Below are 16,825 nucleotides of genomic sequence, written 5' to 3' on the forward strand. Positions count from 1 at the left end.
TCACTTCTCCGGGGACTATAATCCATTTGGACCACACCAGTAGGCTCTGCCTTCAAGAAAGCAAAGGGTTCCCAGCCCCCATATCTGAAAAATATTGCCCTTTCATGCTTTTTCATAAAAGGGGCATTGCGTATTAGGGTAGACAATTACTTCAAAAACAGCTACAAAGCATTTCATATAATGTACACATCAGTATAAGAAAAGGACACAAGGAATGAAGGCGTTTCTGCAGAGGGCTAACATAAAGTGGGAAAACCCAGAATTTAGATAAATAACCAGACTGAATATCCTTCATGCTCTCTACCACAAATAGCCTCTCTCTCAACCACGCTTTTGATAAAAACCAGGAAGCAGACAGCTCGAAATGATGTGTTTCAGTACTTTAAGCGGTGGCTGAGCAGACGGAGAGGCGGCCATACTTGTGAGAAAACTGAGGGGCCCAACCACAGCTTCCGACTGGGCAAATGCCATCTCACCAGGCCAAAGCAGAGAGCTGGGAAGATGATGAAATAGGTCATTTTATTGCTGTTAGGTGTGCCTATTTATTTGTAACTATTTTTGAAAAAAATGTCTTCTGTTTGGCTTTGGGGATAAATTCATAAATACCTGGGAGCCAAAGTAAATTCCGCTTGCCTGCCCTGGCAACAACAGAACCCACAGAGGTTTCCCACCTCTCCAACACCCCCGGCCTGAGGCTCGGGTTCCCACAAGCCTCCCGGTCACATGTTTGGCAGCCATGTTGACCTACCGATTCTCCATACCCAGGGGAAAGGTGGGCAGTAAAGGCCCAGCCATGACACCCAATCCTCTCAAAGAGTAAAACTCTCTAACACCTGTCACCCCACCTCTTGCATGAGATTCCTTCCCAGCTCTCCTTCGTCTGATCCCATGAACAGCAGCAGGCCTAGTTAGTAAATCTGAAATAACTCAACCACAAAAATAGGAACGCCTGTGCTATTCGAATGCTTTTTCTCTGTAGTGTGATACAAATGCGGTACTTAAAATGGTATCTATTAGACCCTGGAAATAATCACATTTATGGCTGCAACTGAAACTTCAACTCTGTACCCTGAAGAAGATCCCTCTCTGGTTTACAAGCTCAGGCAGGGTCCCAGGTGGGTAGGTTGTAAGTTGATACTGTCACGGACAATTAGCAGCTGCTGTGTGAGATACACCAAGAGGGTATTCTTTTTTGAAAGAATATTTGATATGGAAAGGCTCTGACTTCTCATTCATCCATAAAAATCAGCTAGGAAACTACAAAACAAGTCAGCAGTCACCCTCAAATTCTCCATAGAGAGCAAGGTTTAAAATGAACTTTCCTCAGGGAGACTCTGTGACCAAGTGCCCGTGATACCTACTTCCCATGTCATAACACTCAGCACACATCTTGGCCAGTACTCGTTTAATGTCTGCCTTCCCCAACACACTATAAACACCATGAAGGTAGGCACTGGCTGCCATATTTAACCACTATATTTAAATGGACAAAATCAGTAAATAAGCCATATTTTAAATATGTAGAATAGTTTTTTTCTTTTCTTATTATATGCTACTTATTATATACTCATATAAACACAATATGGTCATATCTGCCTTGTGCTAGCCATATTACAGCCTCCAGATATATTGTACTTTTCCCCTTATTTTGTAACTAATGCCACGTAACCATTATTTAAGGATCATACTGAGTAACCTCTTTGCAAAACAACTCTCAATAGAAAGGACTGCAAAACAATCCCTTGGAAACTCAAATCTATTTCAGGTTCTCTAACTGATTGAAATGATGCTTATTTCCTTATGCAATGATTCTGCCTCTTTGAGGTTAAATAAAGTTTCCATTCTTGCTCAGAGGTCAGTTACTGTATCATCTGAATGCATAGGAGTCTTAGGAACATAAAAACCAATTTCTGACCAATTGCGATGAACGTAGCCTTTTTTCTTTTACCTCTACACAGTGGTGGAGCCACCCAACAATGAAAAGTACTGAAATCATCTTGACTGTATGTACTTTGTTCACCTGCAAATCTCTGGCACGTAGGTCACTGGCCTGTATATAGTAGGTGTGCAGGAAATATATGATTGACTGGCATGTGTATTTATAGCTATATATTTATAAATCAGCCCTATATATGCATAAGGCTTTACACATGTTCATGTAAACATTATGTACACAGATCATCAACATGTTGGCTATAATGTCACAAGACAATCTTCTCAAACTTTGTACATTCAAATCACCTAGAGATTTTATTAAAATGGAGATTCTGGTTCAGCGGTTCTGGGATGGAACCTAACAGTGCATTTCTATTAAGTTCTCAGGTGATACTGAAGCTACTGGTCCACAGACCACACTATGAATAGCAAAGTAATCCCTTCTGCACCTCCTTCAGTAGAATACTGTAGGCAAAGCATACAAGTAATTAGAAGGTACTCAGTCCTAAGGAAAATGGATGATAATTGTCCTCATGGCAACTCATCTTTATTACCAAGCTGAATCCTTCAATAAGTATTTATTGAGCACCAATGCCAAGTGTAGGAGCTACAAGCAACCTTTAGTCATTCTCGATGAAAATGCAACTAAAGGCTTCTCTGTATTCTCAGTGATATTCAAATAAAGAGAGCATTAGAGAATGGCCCCAAAATGTGTATGTATGTGTATATGGGGAAGGGAGTGGGTAAGCAATCATTTAGGATCCCGTGCCTTCATGAAGTTCCTATTAATGCTCATCTCAGGAAGATTCCCTTGCTTGCCATCCCCAAATCCCCATCATTTCACCCAGGTCTGCCATATATAAATATACATATACATACACACACCCACATGTGTGCGTGTGTATGCATGTGTGTGTGTATCCTATAGATCTCTGAGGCCAACTTCAAATTGCTGGATTATAACTCTTCCCCATCTCTTCCAGCTAGATACTGTATCAAATTTGATAAAGAAGCCAGACCAGAGGACTGGTTATATCACCTGAAAATCAGAAAAAAATCAGAGAATTTCCTTCCTTTTCCATTTACCTAAACTCTCATCACTGCCATGGCTTAAAAAGAAAGTTCATTTTGGGCCCATTGCGTATAACAGTGTCTCCCAGAAGCAAAACAGGTAAAGGAAGAATATGGCATTCAGAATTACAAAAAGTTTCTTCACAAAAAAGGGGCAGAATACTCAGTTCAGCTTCATGGTTACCATACCATCTATTTACTACAAAAATCTAAAGACATGCAAAGCCTCAGAGATAATTTGAAGATCACTGAAAACCATCACATCCTTAATAATTCATTTGTTCATAAACAGGCAAAATTGTTGTTTGAATTATTACAGTATGCCAGAGGCATAAACATGAACACATCTACAATTTAGCATGCATTTATTTTGGCTGTATATAGTGGCATGTACTTCTGAAACTGGGATACTTATATCAAAGGAAGAGGTACACACTGCAGCAAGCCAGAGGGTAAATTAGCCCAAACAACAAACCTAGGAGATTTTTCAAGGGTGTTAATTTTAATTAAGATTTGATGGGAAGGGACTAAGGGAAATGATTAATACAACTGATAATGAATTTAAATAATCATTTTACACTAAAATAAACATGAACTAGGATGTCTAAAACTTCATTAATTTTAAAAATGAAACATTAAAAAGAAATTTCCTATTTTAGGGGAAATTTAGCTAGCTCTTCTCTATGGGGGAACTTCTTGGTGGAACAGTCTAAGAATCATTCATTTCTATTTTTTAAAAGCATATTTGGAAGATTTATTATTTATCAGTGCAAGGACATATTTCTCAGGTAAGATGCTGGGGAAATGAGATTGACTTCTAACTAGAATGTTTCAATCCTAAGCAAATACTTTTGAGAACTGAATGCTGAATGCCTTGAATTTGAATAAATGATATAACAATAATGCAAGGACAAATTTACTTCACAAATGTAATCACTGGACAAAATTTGAATGTCTAAGGACACACTATAAAATAGTTAAACAGAAAATTGGAAAAGAGACGGAGACTGTGGTAATCAGACAGCCTATGTGCTGTAGTCCTTCTTCCATTAATCTTATTCAGAAACTATGAATACAGAGTCAATTTCAGAACAATTTTCTTACTTTACATAGTGAAAGCCTTAGAAAAATCTAAAATGATTTAATATGGTACTTTCCATTATAATGAGAATGCCAACCCTAGTTTTCTCTGCTCAAGAAGAAAAGACAGAGAAAGCAATCCGGGAAGGAAAGAGAGTCAGGGTGCATGTCTGGTTTTTCAAGATAGAGATGCAGATACTTACATGGCATTGCGTGGTATATGCTTGGCCAATACTGTCCACTGTCCCTCTTTAACCAAACACGAACTGTCCTACAAGAGAAGAAAATGTGTGCATGAAATCACATTGTTTAGTCATGGGAAAATGTTGACACAGATACAAAGAAAACAAACCTCCTAACATTAAATATGTATATTATATTTTAACTACATAATAGATACACACATATATCTTAGCCATATATGTAAAATACATATGCATATATATGTATACAACATATACCTCTCAAAAGAGCCTACATTCCTTAAATTTAAGGCTTCTTTAGAATTATATATGACTCTTTAAATATATCCTCATATATGTGTATATATCATGAGAGTGCTTGAAAATTATTATTTTCGTTATTCTTACTTTGCCTTTCCAAGCATCTGACCTTTGCCCTAGTCTGCTGGCATTCATCCGCCTGGGGAACTATGAGATTTTACCAGTGAAGGAAGTACAAAGAGATGAAATGAAATAATATGCAGCGTCTCACATGAACAGAAGGATTACATAGTAAGTTCATAGTCTTGCAAACCAAGCCATTATCTTGAGGTACAGTTTTCCCAGACACGCTCAAGCAATAACAAGCTCTGAGATTCAGATTTTCTGAGCTAGAGGGGTAGCCATGGGGCCCACTATGGAACAGGGTGATACTTCAGCAAAAGCTGTGCGTGAAGTTCCAGGCTAGCAGCTGGATAGAGACAAGGCAGACACCCAGGAGAGTTCAGAGGGCAAAGACCAAAGAGACTGAACCATCTGGAGAGCACCACTAGGTTCTGACCAACCAGAAAGTCTGGACTACGAGTTACACCAGCCATGACATTATTAGCATTTGCCAGCAAGGCAAACACAACTAAGAGGTTAAAAGTTATTACCCCAGAGACCAGAAGAAATAGTGAACATCAAACAGAGGGAAATGGTCAGTTTCCCACTGCCAGGACCCCACACCCATAAGCCATCCCGAGGTAAAAAGCAGACTTGGAGACTGAGCATTTTTATCTCAGAGAGAGTTTAACACTACCTAAGGAGACTATTTAAGTCATCATACTGGACTCAGTTTTAAATTGTATTGGATATCCCCACCCCACAGCTAATCACTGGTTCCTCTATAAACAAGTAGTACAAAAAAAACTAGAGCAACTATAGACACAATAAAGTAATGCCATTTTCTCTGCTAAGCCACAAGTTGTAGTGATATGTGGTGACACCACGTCATGTACATGAATAATTCAGTCTTTCTGATCAACTAGCCTTATTTGTAAGGTGGACAAATATAATGGTAAATAGCTTGTAAGAAGTAACTCTATACATATATTACTCATATACACATCAGTGTTCACTCTTGTCTTAAACAAGCTCTTTTTCCAATATATGCTAATACAACATTGTAATATCAAGATATTATCTCAGTAAGAATCAATACAGGAGTGACATCATGGTAGATGGTGGAGTAGGACACTCCAGGAATCAGTCCCTCCACCAAATCAACCATTGAGGTGGCAAGAACTGTCAGCCCCAGCCCCATAGCAGGTAGTCATGGAGACTGTGGCTCATGTTCCTAGAGAGACTACAGATGTCAGAGTGGGAACCTTGTCTTCCACAATTTGGGGATGTATGTTTTGATTTGTCTGATAGTTCACTGAGAGACTGGAGCAGAGGCTGGCTATTGTTTCAACCCCCCAGTGGTGAAGGGCTTCCCAGTGTCTTTCAAAGTAATTTAAAGAAACAAATTTTTTTCCTTGCTGGATCCAAGTATTTAAGAAAATCACTGGATGACCTCAGAGATAACAGAGCAGAGACTTCAGTGATCACAAACAACAAGGAATATAGTATTTGTTAGAATACTTTAGAAAAGTCACTAAATAAATAAGTAGATGACTATAACATTCAACAAAAACAGCAATCCCTGAGGAGGAAGGAGAATTTGATTTCCAGAGTTATTGCATTACAGTATTGAAAACGTCCAGTTCTTAACAGAAAATTAAAAAGTATACAAAGAAACAGGAGAATGTGGCCCATTCACCGAAAAAAAAAAAAAGTTGACAAACTATCAATGAAGCTGTAAAATGCCTATATTTAAGAAGATCACAAACTAACAACCTAATTTTACACCTTAAGGAACTAAAAGAAAAAAAAAGAAGAACAAACAAAACCCAAAGCCAGCAAAGAAAAGAAATAATAGATTCAAGCAGAAAAAAAAAATAGAAACTAGAAAACCAGAATCAATGAAACCAAAAGTTAGTTCTTTGAAAAAATTAACAAAAGTAACAAACCTTTAGCTAAACTGACTAAGAAAAATAGAGAAAATGCAGTTAATTTAAAACAGAAATTACAGTGGGGACATTACTTCCTACCTTACAGAAATTAAAAAGGATGATAAGAGAATACTTATATACCTGCCAATTAAATAATCTAAATTAAATGGACAAATTCCTAGAAATATGCAATCTACCAAAACCGACTCAAGAAAAATAATCTCAACAGACCAAGAACAATCAAATCAGTAATCAAAAACCTCCCAAGAAAGAAAAAATGCAGGACCAGATGGCTTCACTGATGAGGTCAACCAAATACTTAAAGGAGATTTAAGAACAATCCTATTCAAACTTCTAAAAAATAAAAGAGAGAATACTTCATGACACATTCTATAAAAGCCAGACAAAGGTACCACAAAAAAAACCATAGACTCATACCTCTTATGAATATAGATACAAAACTCCTCAACAAAATACTAGCAGACTGAATTAAACAGCACATTAAAAGGATTATGCACTATGACCAAGTGGGATTCATCCCAAAGTGCAAGGGTAGTTCAACATAAGAAAATCAATCAATGCAATACAGCATATTAATAGAATGAAGAAAAACATGTGTGTGCACACACACGATCCCCTCAATAGACACAGAAAATATATTTGACAAAATTCAATAATCTTTCATGAAAAAAGCACTCAGCATATTAGAAATAGAAGGAAATTTCCTTAACCTAATAAAGGGCATTCATGAAAAATTCTTAGCTAACATCACATTCAATAAAGAGTAAAAGCTTTTCCCCTAAAATCAGGAATAAAGATGCCCACTTTTCCCCCTACTATTCAGCATTATTGGAAGTCCTAGTCAGAGCAATTACACAAATAAAAGAAATAAAAGGCATTCAAATTAGAAAGCAACAAGTAAAATTATCTCTAGTTGCAGATGACATGATTCTACATAAAGAAAATCCTTAAAAATACACACACACACAACTACTAAAGCTAATAAATAAGTAAAGTTTCAAAGATCAGCAAACAAAACACATCTGTGTTTTCAATAGTAACCCACATTTTTAAAGAAATTACAGCCCTCAAAACACTTTACATATACATTTCATCCTTGCAATACCCTATTAAACAGAGCTGTCTTCACTATATATACTGTCTTCCTTATACCAACTTGTATTAAGGGCACTTGATAAATTTTTACATCTCAAAATAAAAGTACAGTTGATCCTTGAATAGCACAAGTTTGAAATGCCAAGGTCCATTTACATGTGGTTTTTCACCCTAGAGACAGCCAAAATCAACCCCTCTTCCTCCTCCTCCTCAGCCTACTCAACGTGAATACAACGAGGGTGAAGACCTTTATGATGATCCACTTCCACTTAATGAATAGTAAATATACATTCTCTTCCTTATGATTTTCTTAGTAACATTTTCTTTCCTCTAGCTTACTGTATTGTAAGAATACAGTATATAATACATATAACATACAAAACATGTGTTCACTGTTTGTTATTGGGGCTATAAGCACTCCAACCCCAGTGTTGCTCGAGGGTCAAATATATATAAAATATCCGTTCTCTTATCTCCTGAGGTACAACAGCAGTTTAAAAAGGAAAAACCGTATAGCATCCTAGAGGTCAAAACTACAATTTGGGTGTCTAGGAATTTCCTAAATAAATGTAAATTCCACCATATAAAACTTAGAGGTAAGTTTTAATTTTTCTGAAAATTATATTTTAAAAGCAACATGAAAAGCTTTTTTTAAAAATTTATTTATTTTTTCTTTCAGAATATTACGGGGGTACAAAGGTTTAGGTTACATATATTGCCTTTGCACCATGCAAGTCAGAACTACAAGCGTGTCCATCCCCCAAACAGTGTACACCACACCCACTAGGTGTGAATATATCCATCCCCTTCACCCCTCTCCCACCATATGTGCACATAAGTGTTGATCAATTAATACCAATTTGATGGTAAGTATATGGGGTGTTTGTTTTGCCATTCTTGTGATACTTCACTTAGGAGAATGGGCTCCGGCTCTATCCAGGATAATACAAGAGGTGCTAGATCACCACTGTTTTTTGTGGCTGAGCAGAACTCCATGGTGTACATATACCACATTTTATTAATCCACTCATGGATTGATGGGCACTTGGGTTGTTTCCACATCTTTGCAATTGTGAACTGTGCTGCTATAATCATCCAAATGCAGATGTCTTTTTTATGGAGTCTTTATTTCCTTTGGGTAGATGCCCAGATACAGAGGGCTGACTGTATATGGCCACACAAGGTCCATCCCCGCATCCTACCCTGAAAAAACATATGCTTTTTTCTATGTTCTAGCAATCTTTAGGAGTCTGCTTATATTAATCGAGACAATGAACAACAGGGACTGGAACAACTTGCATTTTCCAAGACTGCCAAAATCTAGAAGTTAGGAATTCTCCCCCACTGCCCCACAAGTGCACTTGGACACATTCATTCATTGACTTGTTGATTCATTAATTTACTTAACAAACATTTATTAAGCACCTACTAGGTACTAGTACATGAAATGCACTGGAACCACAAAGACAAGCAAGTGTCACCTCTGTTGTCAGGAAGCTCACAGAGCACTGGGGGAGGCAGGTCACAGCACATTACGATACAGCAAGGTAAGAGCTAAGGTAGGGAGACACCCATGCTGTTATAAGAGCACGTGGGGGCAGCATCTAACTGACTACAGAGCCGGGGGGTCAGGCAATGTCAGAGAAAGGTTCTCAGAGATGACAGAGTCTGAAGTGCAGGATGAACAGGCATCTGCCAGAGGGAAGTGGAGAGGAAGTGGGAGCATGTTCCTGTAGAAGAGCAGCACCTGCAGCCCCGGGGAGGCCAGAGCCAGCATGAGTAGTGAGAAATAAGGGCTGAAGATAAGGAACCAGTCACAAAACCACAACTGGTTTTGTTTGTTTGAGGGAGGCCTGGAAAACACCTGGTTACCTTGAAGTAACCGGTTTGGAGGATGTGGGCTGTAAACCAGGTGAAGGAGGACAGCCTGAAAGAGAGACAAGGACAGATTTTAGAGCATTCAGGAAGTAGAAGCATCAGGGCTTGGGGGCCGACCGGATGTGGGGTGCCACGTGAATGGGGGTGCCATTCATCAATAGTGATTCTGGGGAAAGGCAGTGTTGAGTCTATCTTGAACATGCTGAGTCTGTGGACAATCCAGTTAGGGCTGTCGCAGAGTGAACAGTCTCTCTGGGGTTTAGGGGTGAGACTTGGGCTGAAAATTGAGATTTGGAAGCCACCAGGATATAAGTAGTAGCTTCAGTAACTAAGAAGAAAAGAAGGCCAACAACAAACACAAACCCCTGAATAACATCAGCAGCCAAGGGGTGTAGATAGAAATACATCTGCAAATACCTTAGAGAGGGTCAGCAAAGAGACAGAAGAACAATCCTTCTTTACCTCTCAGACACAGAATGTGTCCTAAATTTGGGTCCAGAAAATAAGGTCATCATAAGCATACCTAAGAACTGAACCAAATTCACAGTGAAAACGTGCCTACAATAAAATATTATCTATATAGGTCACTTTTCTAAGACAAAAGGGAAGGTTGGGGGTGGCGACAAACAGTATACCACAGGTTGCTAAGCTACTGAATAACATAAGACGGGGCGTCTACCCATGTCGAAATCCAGGCTTTTAAAAATGTGCCCTAGAATGATGCAACCTTCATTAGTTACCATAGCAATGAGCTTCATTTCCCAGGGGACAATTGTTATTTTTGCTACCACTGAAGTAACTTGGGGTGGGGAGTGGGGGCAGTGAATCCCACTGTGTTTTGAAGACCCTGAATTTCCAAGGACTACTTTTCTAGTAGATTACATGCTGCAACAGTAATATAAACAGAAGGAAGGCAGCCCTCAGCAATCCGCAAACTAACAGAAAAACTTTGAGCAATAGGATGTCAATCAATATCTTTTGGTAGGTTTTACAGTCATTTGTTTACAGAGAAAAAAAAATGCTTCCAATGCAGAGAATGTTGCAGACATTCTTAGAAAACATAGCTGAAAGATTTTTTGAAAGCTTATTTCTCTATGATTATTAGACTTCTCTGATTATTTGTAATAAGAACAAACTGACAGGTTCCCAGCAAATGAATTTGGATCACATATAAGTAAGTAAACTAGACCTAATCTTTTATAATGTACTGTGTATCTTTTGTATCCAGGGTTTCTCGACCATAGACAGAAGCTGCTGTGTGGAAACGGGGAGTGTAATAAAGGTGGCCAGGGGTTTAAACAGGGACTCAAGATGGTGCTGTCCAGCCTCTGGTTCCCTCTGCCAAATAGCTTATTCCTCACATTAACGACACTGCTACAAGACCTAAACAACTTTGCTGAATCACAGACACCTGGATTTTTTTTCTCATAGCTGTAGCAACCAGCAATCAGAGGCTAGAGAAGAGGTGTGGCTGTTTTATGTTTCAACACCTTGGGCTTTCAAAGGCATTCTTGCTTTTGAAACAGCCACAGCCATTCTGGTCATTTGCAGTCATGTGCATCAGTGAGGTGTTCTTACTACAGCTGTCTTCCCTCGGCCTTTTAACCAGCTAGGTCATTCCTCCTAATCCAAAGGCTGTGAGAGCCTTCACAATTTAGAATTTTAAAAATTACAATCAAGTGACAATATTTTCAGTGTTTTTTTAAATCCATAAAATGAAGTCTCAACGTGAGGTTAAATGCGCTCATACGCCAGAGGAGACATTACAAACACAAAATACCTGGAAATTTCTTATGTCTTATCAGTCAATAGTAAGAGCCCTGAGAGAAGGAAGGAAGCCACAAGGCCTTCATTCTGAGTAGTTTTACTAATGGTACTACTCGGTGTCTGCAAACAGTGTCCTTGCATTGTAGATTTCCTTTTCTGTATTTTGTTTTCTTGGTAATTTAACTCTTAGTAGCTACTGCTTATGCACAGCTTCGTGTCCTTGCATAGCTGTGGGTTTTCTACTTCCCAGACACCCTGTGGCTCTCAATAGTGTACATGCATATGCACTTTCCCTTACGAGCATAACTTCCCTATGAAACCTTTGCCACTCCTCAGGCAAAACTAAGCTTCAGGATCACACTACCTTGCACAGGGCTACGTCAGGACATGTCACATTAGCCATCAATGCTAGTTAGCAAGTCCTTCTTCCCATGACACAATGAATTCCTTGAGGACTTATAAACTGTTTACCTCTGAATATTTTTATCTTTGATTTTTTTAAATAACTAGTATAGTGCTATTTTTAATCACATCCCGTATTTAGAATAGAGGAAGTGCTTTTAAATGGTTATAGAAATACGTAAAAGAAAGAAAGAAAGAAGAATGGGAAATAAAAGAAAAAAGACAAGAGAAAAATGAGCACTGTCCATGCAATGGTGCGGAGGAACCCATCATGAAGCACTTGGAACAGCCACACAGCAGATCAGAGAGGCTGGGCAGGGGCCTGGTTATTAGCCATCAGCGATGCCATCTGCTCCTCACCGAGAGTTCCTCACAGGCCCAGAGAAATGCTGAGTACAAGCCTTGAACTGTCAGCCTGAGCAATTCAACAACGTGAGAGTGATCGTCAGTATCACCCAGTAGGAGGAATCTGGATGATATCATTAGAGGAATAATATAGATTTAAACTTTGCTCTTGGCTCTGTACACAGCGGGAGGGCATGGTTTGTGTCTTCCGACTCACCACTATATTCCTGCAGCCTGCTACGGTGGCAGGCATGTAAGAAATGCTCAGTAGGGACTCAGTGAAATAGTAAACGGAAGGAGAAGTGATTCAGAGGATGCTCCTGGCTGCTACTGTTCTGAATCTGTCCGTGGATTAACTGCTCTCTCCCAGGGTAGTCATCTTAAAACACAGTGCGGCTGAGGGGGAGGGGTGATAGGGTTACTATTTAATGGATGCAGAGTTTCTGTTTGGAATGATGAAAAAGTTCTGGAAATGGATAATGGTAACAGTTGCACAACATTATGAATATACTTAATGCCACTGAATTGTACACTTAAAATGGTTAAAATGATAAATTTGATGTTGTATATATTTTATGACAATAAATAAAAATAAATAAATAGAAACATTATTTCTCTAAAACTGTAGTCTTCACAGAGTCGCCAAAGGTGCAGCAATTAAAGACAGGTGCCCATGACTGGCCCTGGAGCAGGTCTATAAAAAGCATCCTAGCTGAGAATATTATTATTAAAATAAAAATCCCAAGGGGCAAGTAAAACAGATTAGATACAACCGAAGAGAGAATGTATAAACTGAAAGGTAAATGAAAAACAATCTAGAATATGTTCTTCACAGAGACAAATATGTGGAAAATATGAAAGGTTAAACATGAAGGATAGAGTGAAAAAGATTAGAATGAAAAGGTCTAAGACATATACAAATGGAAGGAATAATAAGAGAATTAGGAAAGAGCCAATAGTTGAGAGATAATGGCTCAGATTCTTACAGAAATTTTGAAAAATGCCAATCCTAAAATGAAGACAATGAATGACAGGAAATTAGCCCAGATCAGATCAAAAGTTATTATTTCCTTTTCAAGATGAAATGATCACACTGGGATGGTGACTATAACTCAACTACATTCCTATTTTCCTGACATCCTGAAACATTTGATAAGGTATTCTCTAGGAATGCATACGGAACTCATAGGAGAAAAAGAGGAATCCAATCATGCATCATTGTACCATAACCACTTTTTTTTGCTATGTTCTCATAAGAAACATGCCAAACACATTTTCAGTACCATCTCTTATATCTCAGTGGTGACTAGAAATGCTCCATGAATAAGATGAACCCATGTTGGGTAGAACATGGTTTTGGGAAACAACTTCCACTAATGAAATTAAATAGAGCAAGGCAGAAAATAGAACGCCCACTCATTCTGCCTATCCCTTCTCCATTTCTCATTTCATCTTTTACTAACCACCCCGAGGTGAGCAAAGCAAAGTTACAATCATCCCAAGTGGATGTGTGAAGGGGTTAGCTAGGACTCTAGAGGAATTAAATAATTTGATTAAAGTTATATAGGAAAATGGTGAGCAAAGCCACATTAAAACCCTATTGTCTTAAACACAGTTTGTGAGCCTTGATTGGTTACTGCTTTGAAAAAATCAACTGTAATAAGAAGTTCAAAGTAGAGAAATTTGCACATGTTAAATGATATTAACAAAATATTGTTACTTTAGTTTTGTGTGATAATGGCATTGGGTATGCAGAACAAGTTATCCTTTATAGATATATATTATAGTATTAACAGGTGAACTAATAATCTAAAATTTGTTGAAAGCAAATCCCAGCACCCCTACTCAACAAAGGATGGAGGGGGAGATACATGAAACAAGATTGGTAAAGGTTGATAATTGAAGCTAGGTGATGAATATATCACTATTTTTGTGTGTTGCATATATTTGAAATTGTCCATAATAAATTGTTTATAAAAATCTTGAGCTCTTGACTCATATCAACAACTGTACATAACTATATGTGACAGCCTCCACTGGGAGCACAGAAACATTATGAATAGAAAAATAGTAGTGAATATAATTCAAGTAGTAATAAACACTTTCATCATCCACTTAGCAATCTGAATTGATTTAATATCCTTTATTGGTATTAATAAATAGTTAACAGATGAAACACTCTTTATTTCTAGATAACAAATTCTGGGCCTCTAAAATGAATGAACAACCTTGAATGTGTTATGCTTTTAAAAATTTGAACAGCTGAGGTTAATTATCTACCTTATATGCCCAAATGTTTAAAAAAATGGCACACAGTGTCAGAATAACTGTGCTAGAAATTTTTTAACAGCTCTCATGTCAAATATTCTCAATATATATTATGGTAGCATATGTCAATAATAAAGGAAACAATAGCATATGGCTTACTTGAAGTTAGCAGAGTGGATGAAAATGTCTACTTCTGCAGTGCTTAAATATATTTCACTATGCCATTAAATTCTTACTACTGGAAAATACTAAATGGCATAAAATAATTGAGATTCCATATGAAATAACCTACATTATTTTGAACATCCGTCTACTCTGCTTTATGACAAAGAGGTAAGTACTGAGTTTCTAGATGGAATCAGAAAAGCCCTTATGCTCTAGCCTATTTTAAAAAGTAAGACTAACCATTTCTCACAAATTTTAAATGCATCTGACATGCTTTCTAGGAATACAAAAGAGGTACAAAACAGAAAAATCAGAGGCACAGCCAAGATAGTTGACTAGAGACATAGCATGTCGGATCGTCCCAGCTGGAAGGTAGTATATTGTTGGACTGAGGAAAAGCGGGGCACAGTTGCAGCCTAGGTGTGGATTGCGGGGAGAGACAGCACAGATGTCTGGGGACCCAACCAAGAAAAATGGCGAAACTGGGAGAGAGGAAGATAGAAGATAGTGGCATGGACCAAACCCAGAGAGGCTCGGAGCCCAGTGAAAGGGTAAGGGGGGCTGACCCTCTCCCACCTAGCTACCTTCAGTGTAAAGTGGGAAACAAAACATATTGGGGGTGCTTCTACCCTCCACCAGCCCAGGCATGGCTGCTAAATAGGAATAGCGGGATGAAAGAGCAAACCCCAGGAGTTAGGGTGTTAAAAAGGGACACTCCACAGGAGAGCACCACAAGAGACCAGAGTGCCGGCTTTCTTGCACCTGGACACTTCCTCCTCGGCATCTCCTCCAGTCACCGTATCAGAGAAAATAATTTTGGCTTGGGTGGCTGGTAGCAATGCCCCTTCCCCGCACACTGCAACTGTGAGAATACTCTTAACTCAAGAGCACAAGATCGGCTGCTTCCCTAGGGCAGGTGGGCATTCCCAGCAGAGCCCACCACTGAGAGCCAGCCACCCCAGCCACCGTAATTTGCAAGCTTCCTGCCTGCTGGCCTTTAGCGGGATCACTTGCTGGCAGCTTGGACAGGTGGGCCAGCCCTGATGTCCCCCAGACATGAGAGTGGTGCAGAGAGATGCAGGGGAGAGATCTCGGTCCCAGATTCGGGTGGCAAGGAAGCCCTTGCAGACATATTCAACAGGGGAGTGTGGAGGGGTACTGAGGAACAAGGATCTGTGAGTGCACCCATCCTCCACCCCCCCTGGAGAACTGCCATATTGGATATGCGATACTGGTGCAGCATTTGGAGTGAATTAGCCTAGCACCTGGTTCCCATGACAACCAAATGCCCCCGGGTGCTACAGCTGAATGGGAGCAGCAGTTCCTCCCCCCTACTCATTACAATAGGAAGTGCAGCTTGAGCCAAGAAACTCGCAAGTGGCCACTTCTCCCTAGAGGGAGCATACCCCTAGCAGAGGCCCCTGTGGACAAAGAGGCCTACCTTTCTCCGCTTGGGGTCTTATGCACAATTGGGGATCCCCCTACTTGCCACTGCCTCACAAGACGCAGGCTAATAGGTCAGACACACGGACTACTAAGGGGTAGTGCCAGGGCTGGTCTTGGGAGGTGAGAAAACCCACACAGACTGTTTTGATCGGAGAGTGCTGTGGAATTTCAAGGAACAAATAGGGAGGGTACTCACCCCACCCGACAGAGAAACTGCATTGGTGGACAAGAGTGGAAAGAGCCTGGTCTGGGGCCTTAAAACTCAAGCGATCAGGCCACTCGCTCCGGAACAGACTTCCCGGCTTGGAGAGATTGCCCTGAACTTCATACCAGCAGCTCCGGCTAGGAGCCCGGTAAGCAACCTCTAAGCTTTGCTGAGGCTTAGCAAAGCCTCTCAGGCTCTCACAATCCAGCCACAATTTGTCTTGCCCTTCCCTCAACCTCAAGGGGAATAGAGACCAAGCAACCCCCTGGGAGCTACAGGGTCCCTCCTAAAGCTTGGGGCATTCGCGTGACCCACCTGGGGGACCAGAGCTTATCATAGGCACAAAAGACCATCTCAGCAGCCAGATCTTCCATGCAAACTTCACAAAATGATGAGGGAACAACCCCATAGCTAAGCATAGCACTTCCCAATGTAAGCAAATAGGGAGCAGCTGATTCACACTCACAATTACCACACACCAGCTCAGAGATTAAGCTGGGGGAACTAACTCACTACACACTGTTGGGAAGAGGTGAAGACAGCAGGCCAGAGGTAACCCAAGAGGTTCATCAATCCTGCTTCAACATCCCATAGACAACTCAGGACCAGCACCCTTCTCCCTGGCATGCTCAGGGATCAATCTTTGGGGAACCAGAGACAAGCACATAAGA

At 39.8% G+C, this 16,825-nt stretch overlaps 1 protein-coding gene across 2 annotated transcripts in view; it reads right to left on the bottom strand.

Annotated features, from left to right (window-relative positions):
- WDFY2 (WD repeat and FYVE domain containing 2) overlaps window positions 1–16,825 on the bottom strand; it is a 144,107-nt gene that overhangs the window by 81,804 nt on the left and 45,478 nt on the right. For both annotated transcript variants that reach the window (XM_045567304.1, XM_045567305.1), the window contains exon 2: window positions 4,290–4,357. In XM_045567304.1, coding sequence (XP_045423260.1) covers window positions 4,290–4,357 — 68 coding nt within the window. The remainder of the gene's footprint in view (window positions 1–4,289; window positions 4,358–16,825) is intronic.

This window comes from Lemur catta, chromosome 13 (genome assembly GCF_020740605.2).
Source record: "Lemur catta isolate mLemCat1 chromosome 13, mLemCat1.pri, whole genome shotgun sequence".
In the NCBI taxonomy this organism is placed as follows: domain Eukaryota; kingdom Metazoa; phylum Chordata; class Mammalia; order Primates; family Lemuridae; genus Lemur; species Lemur catta.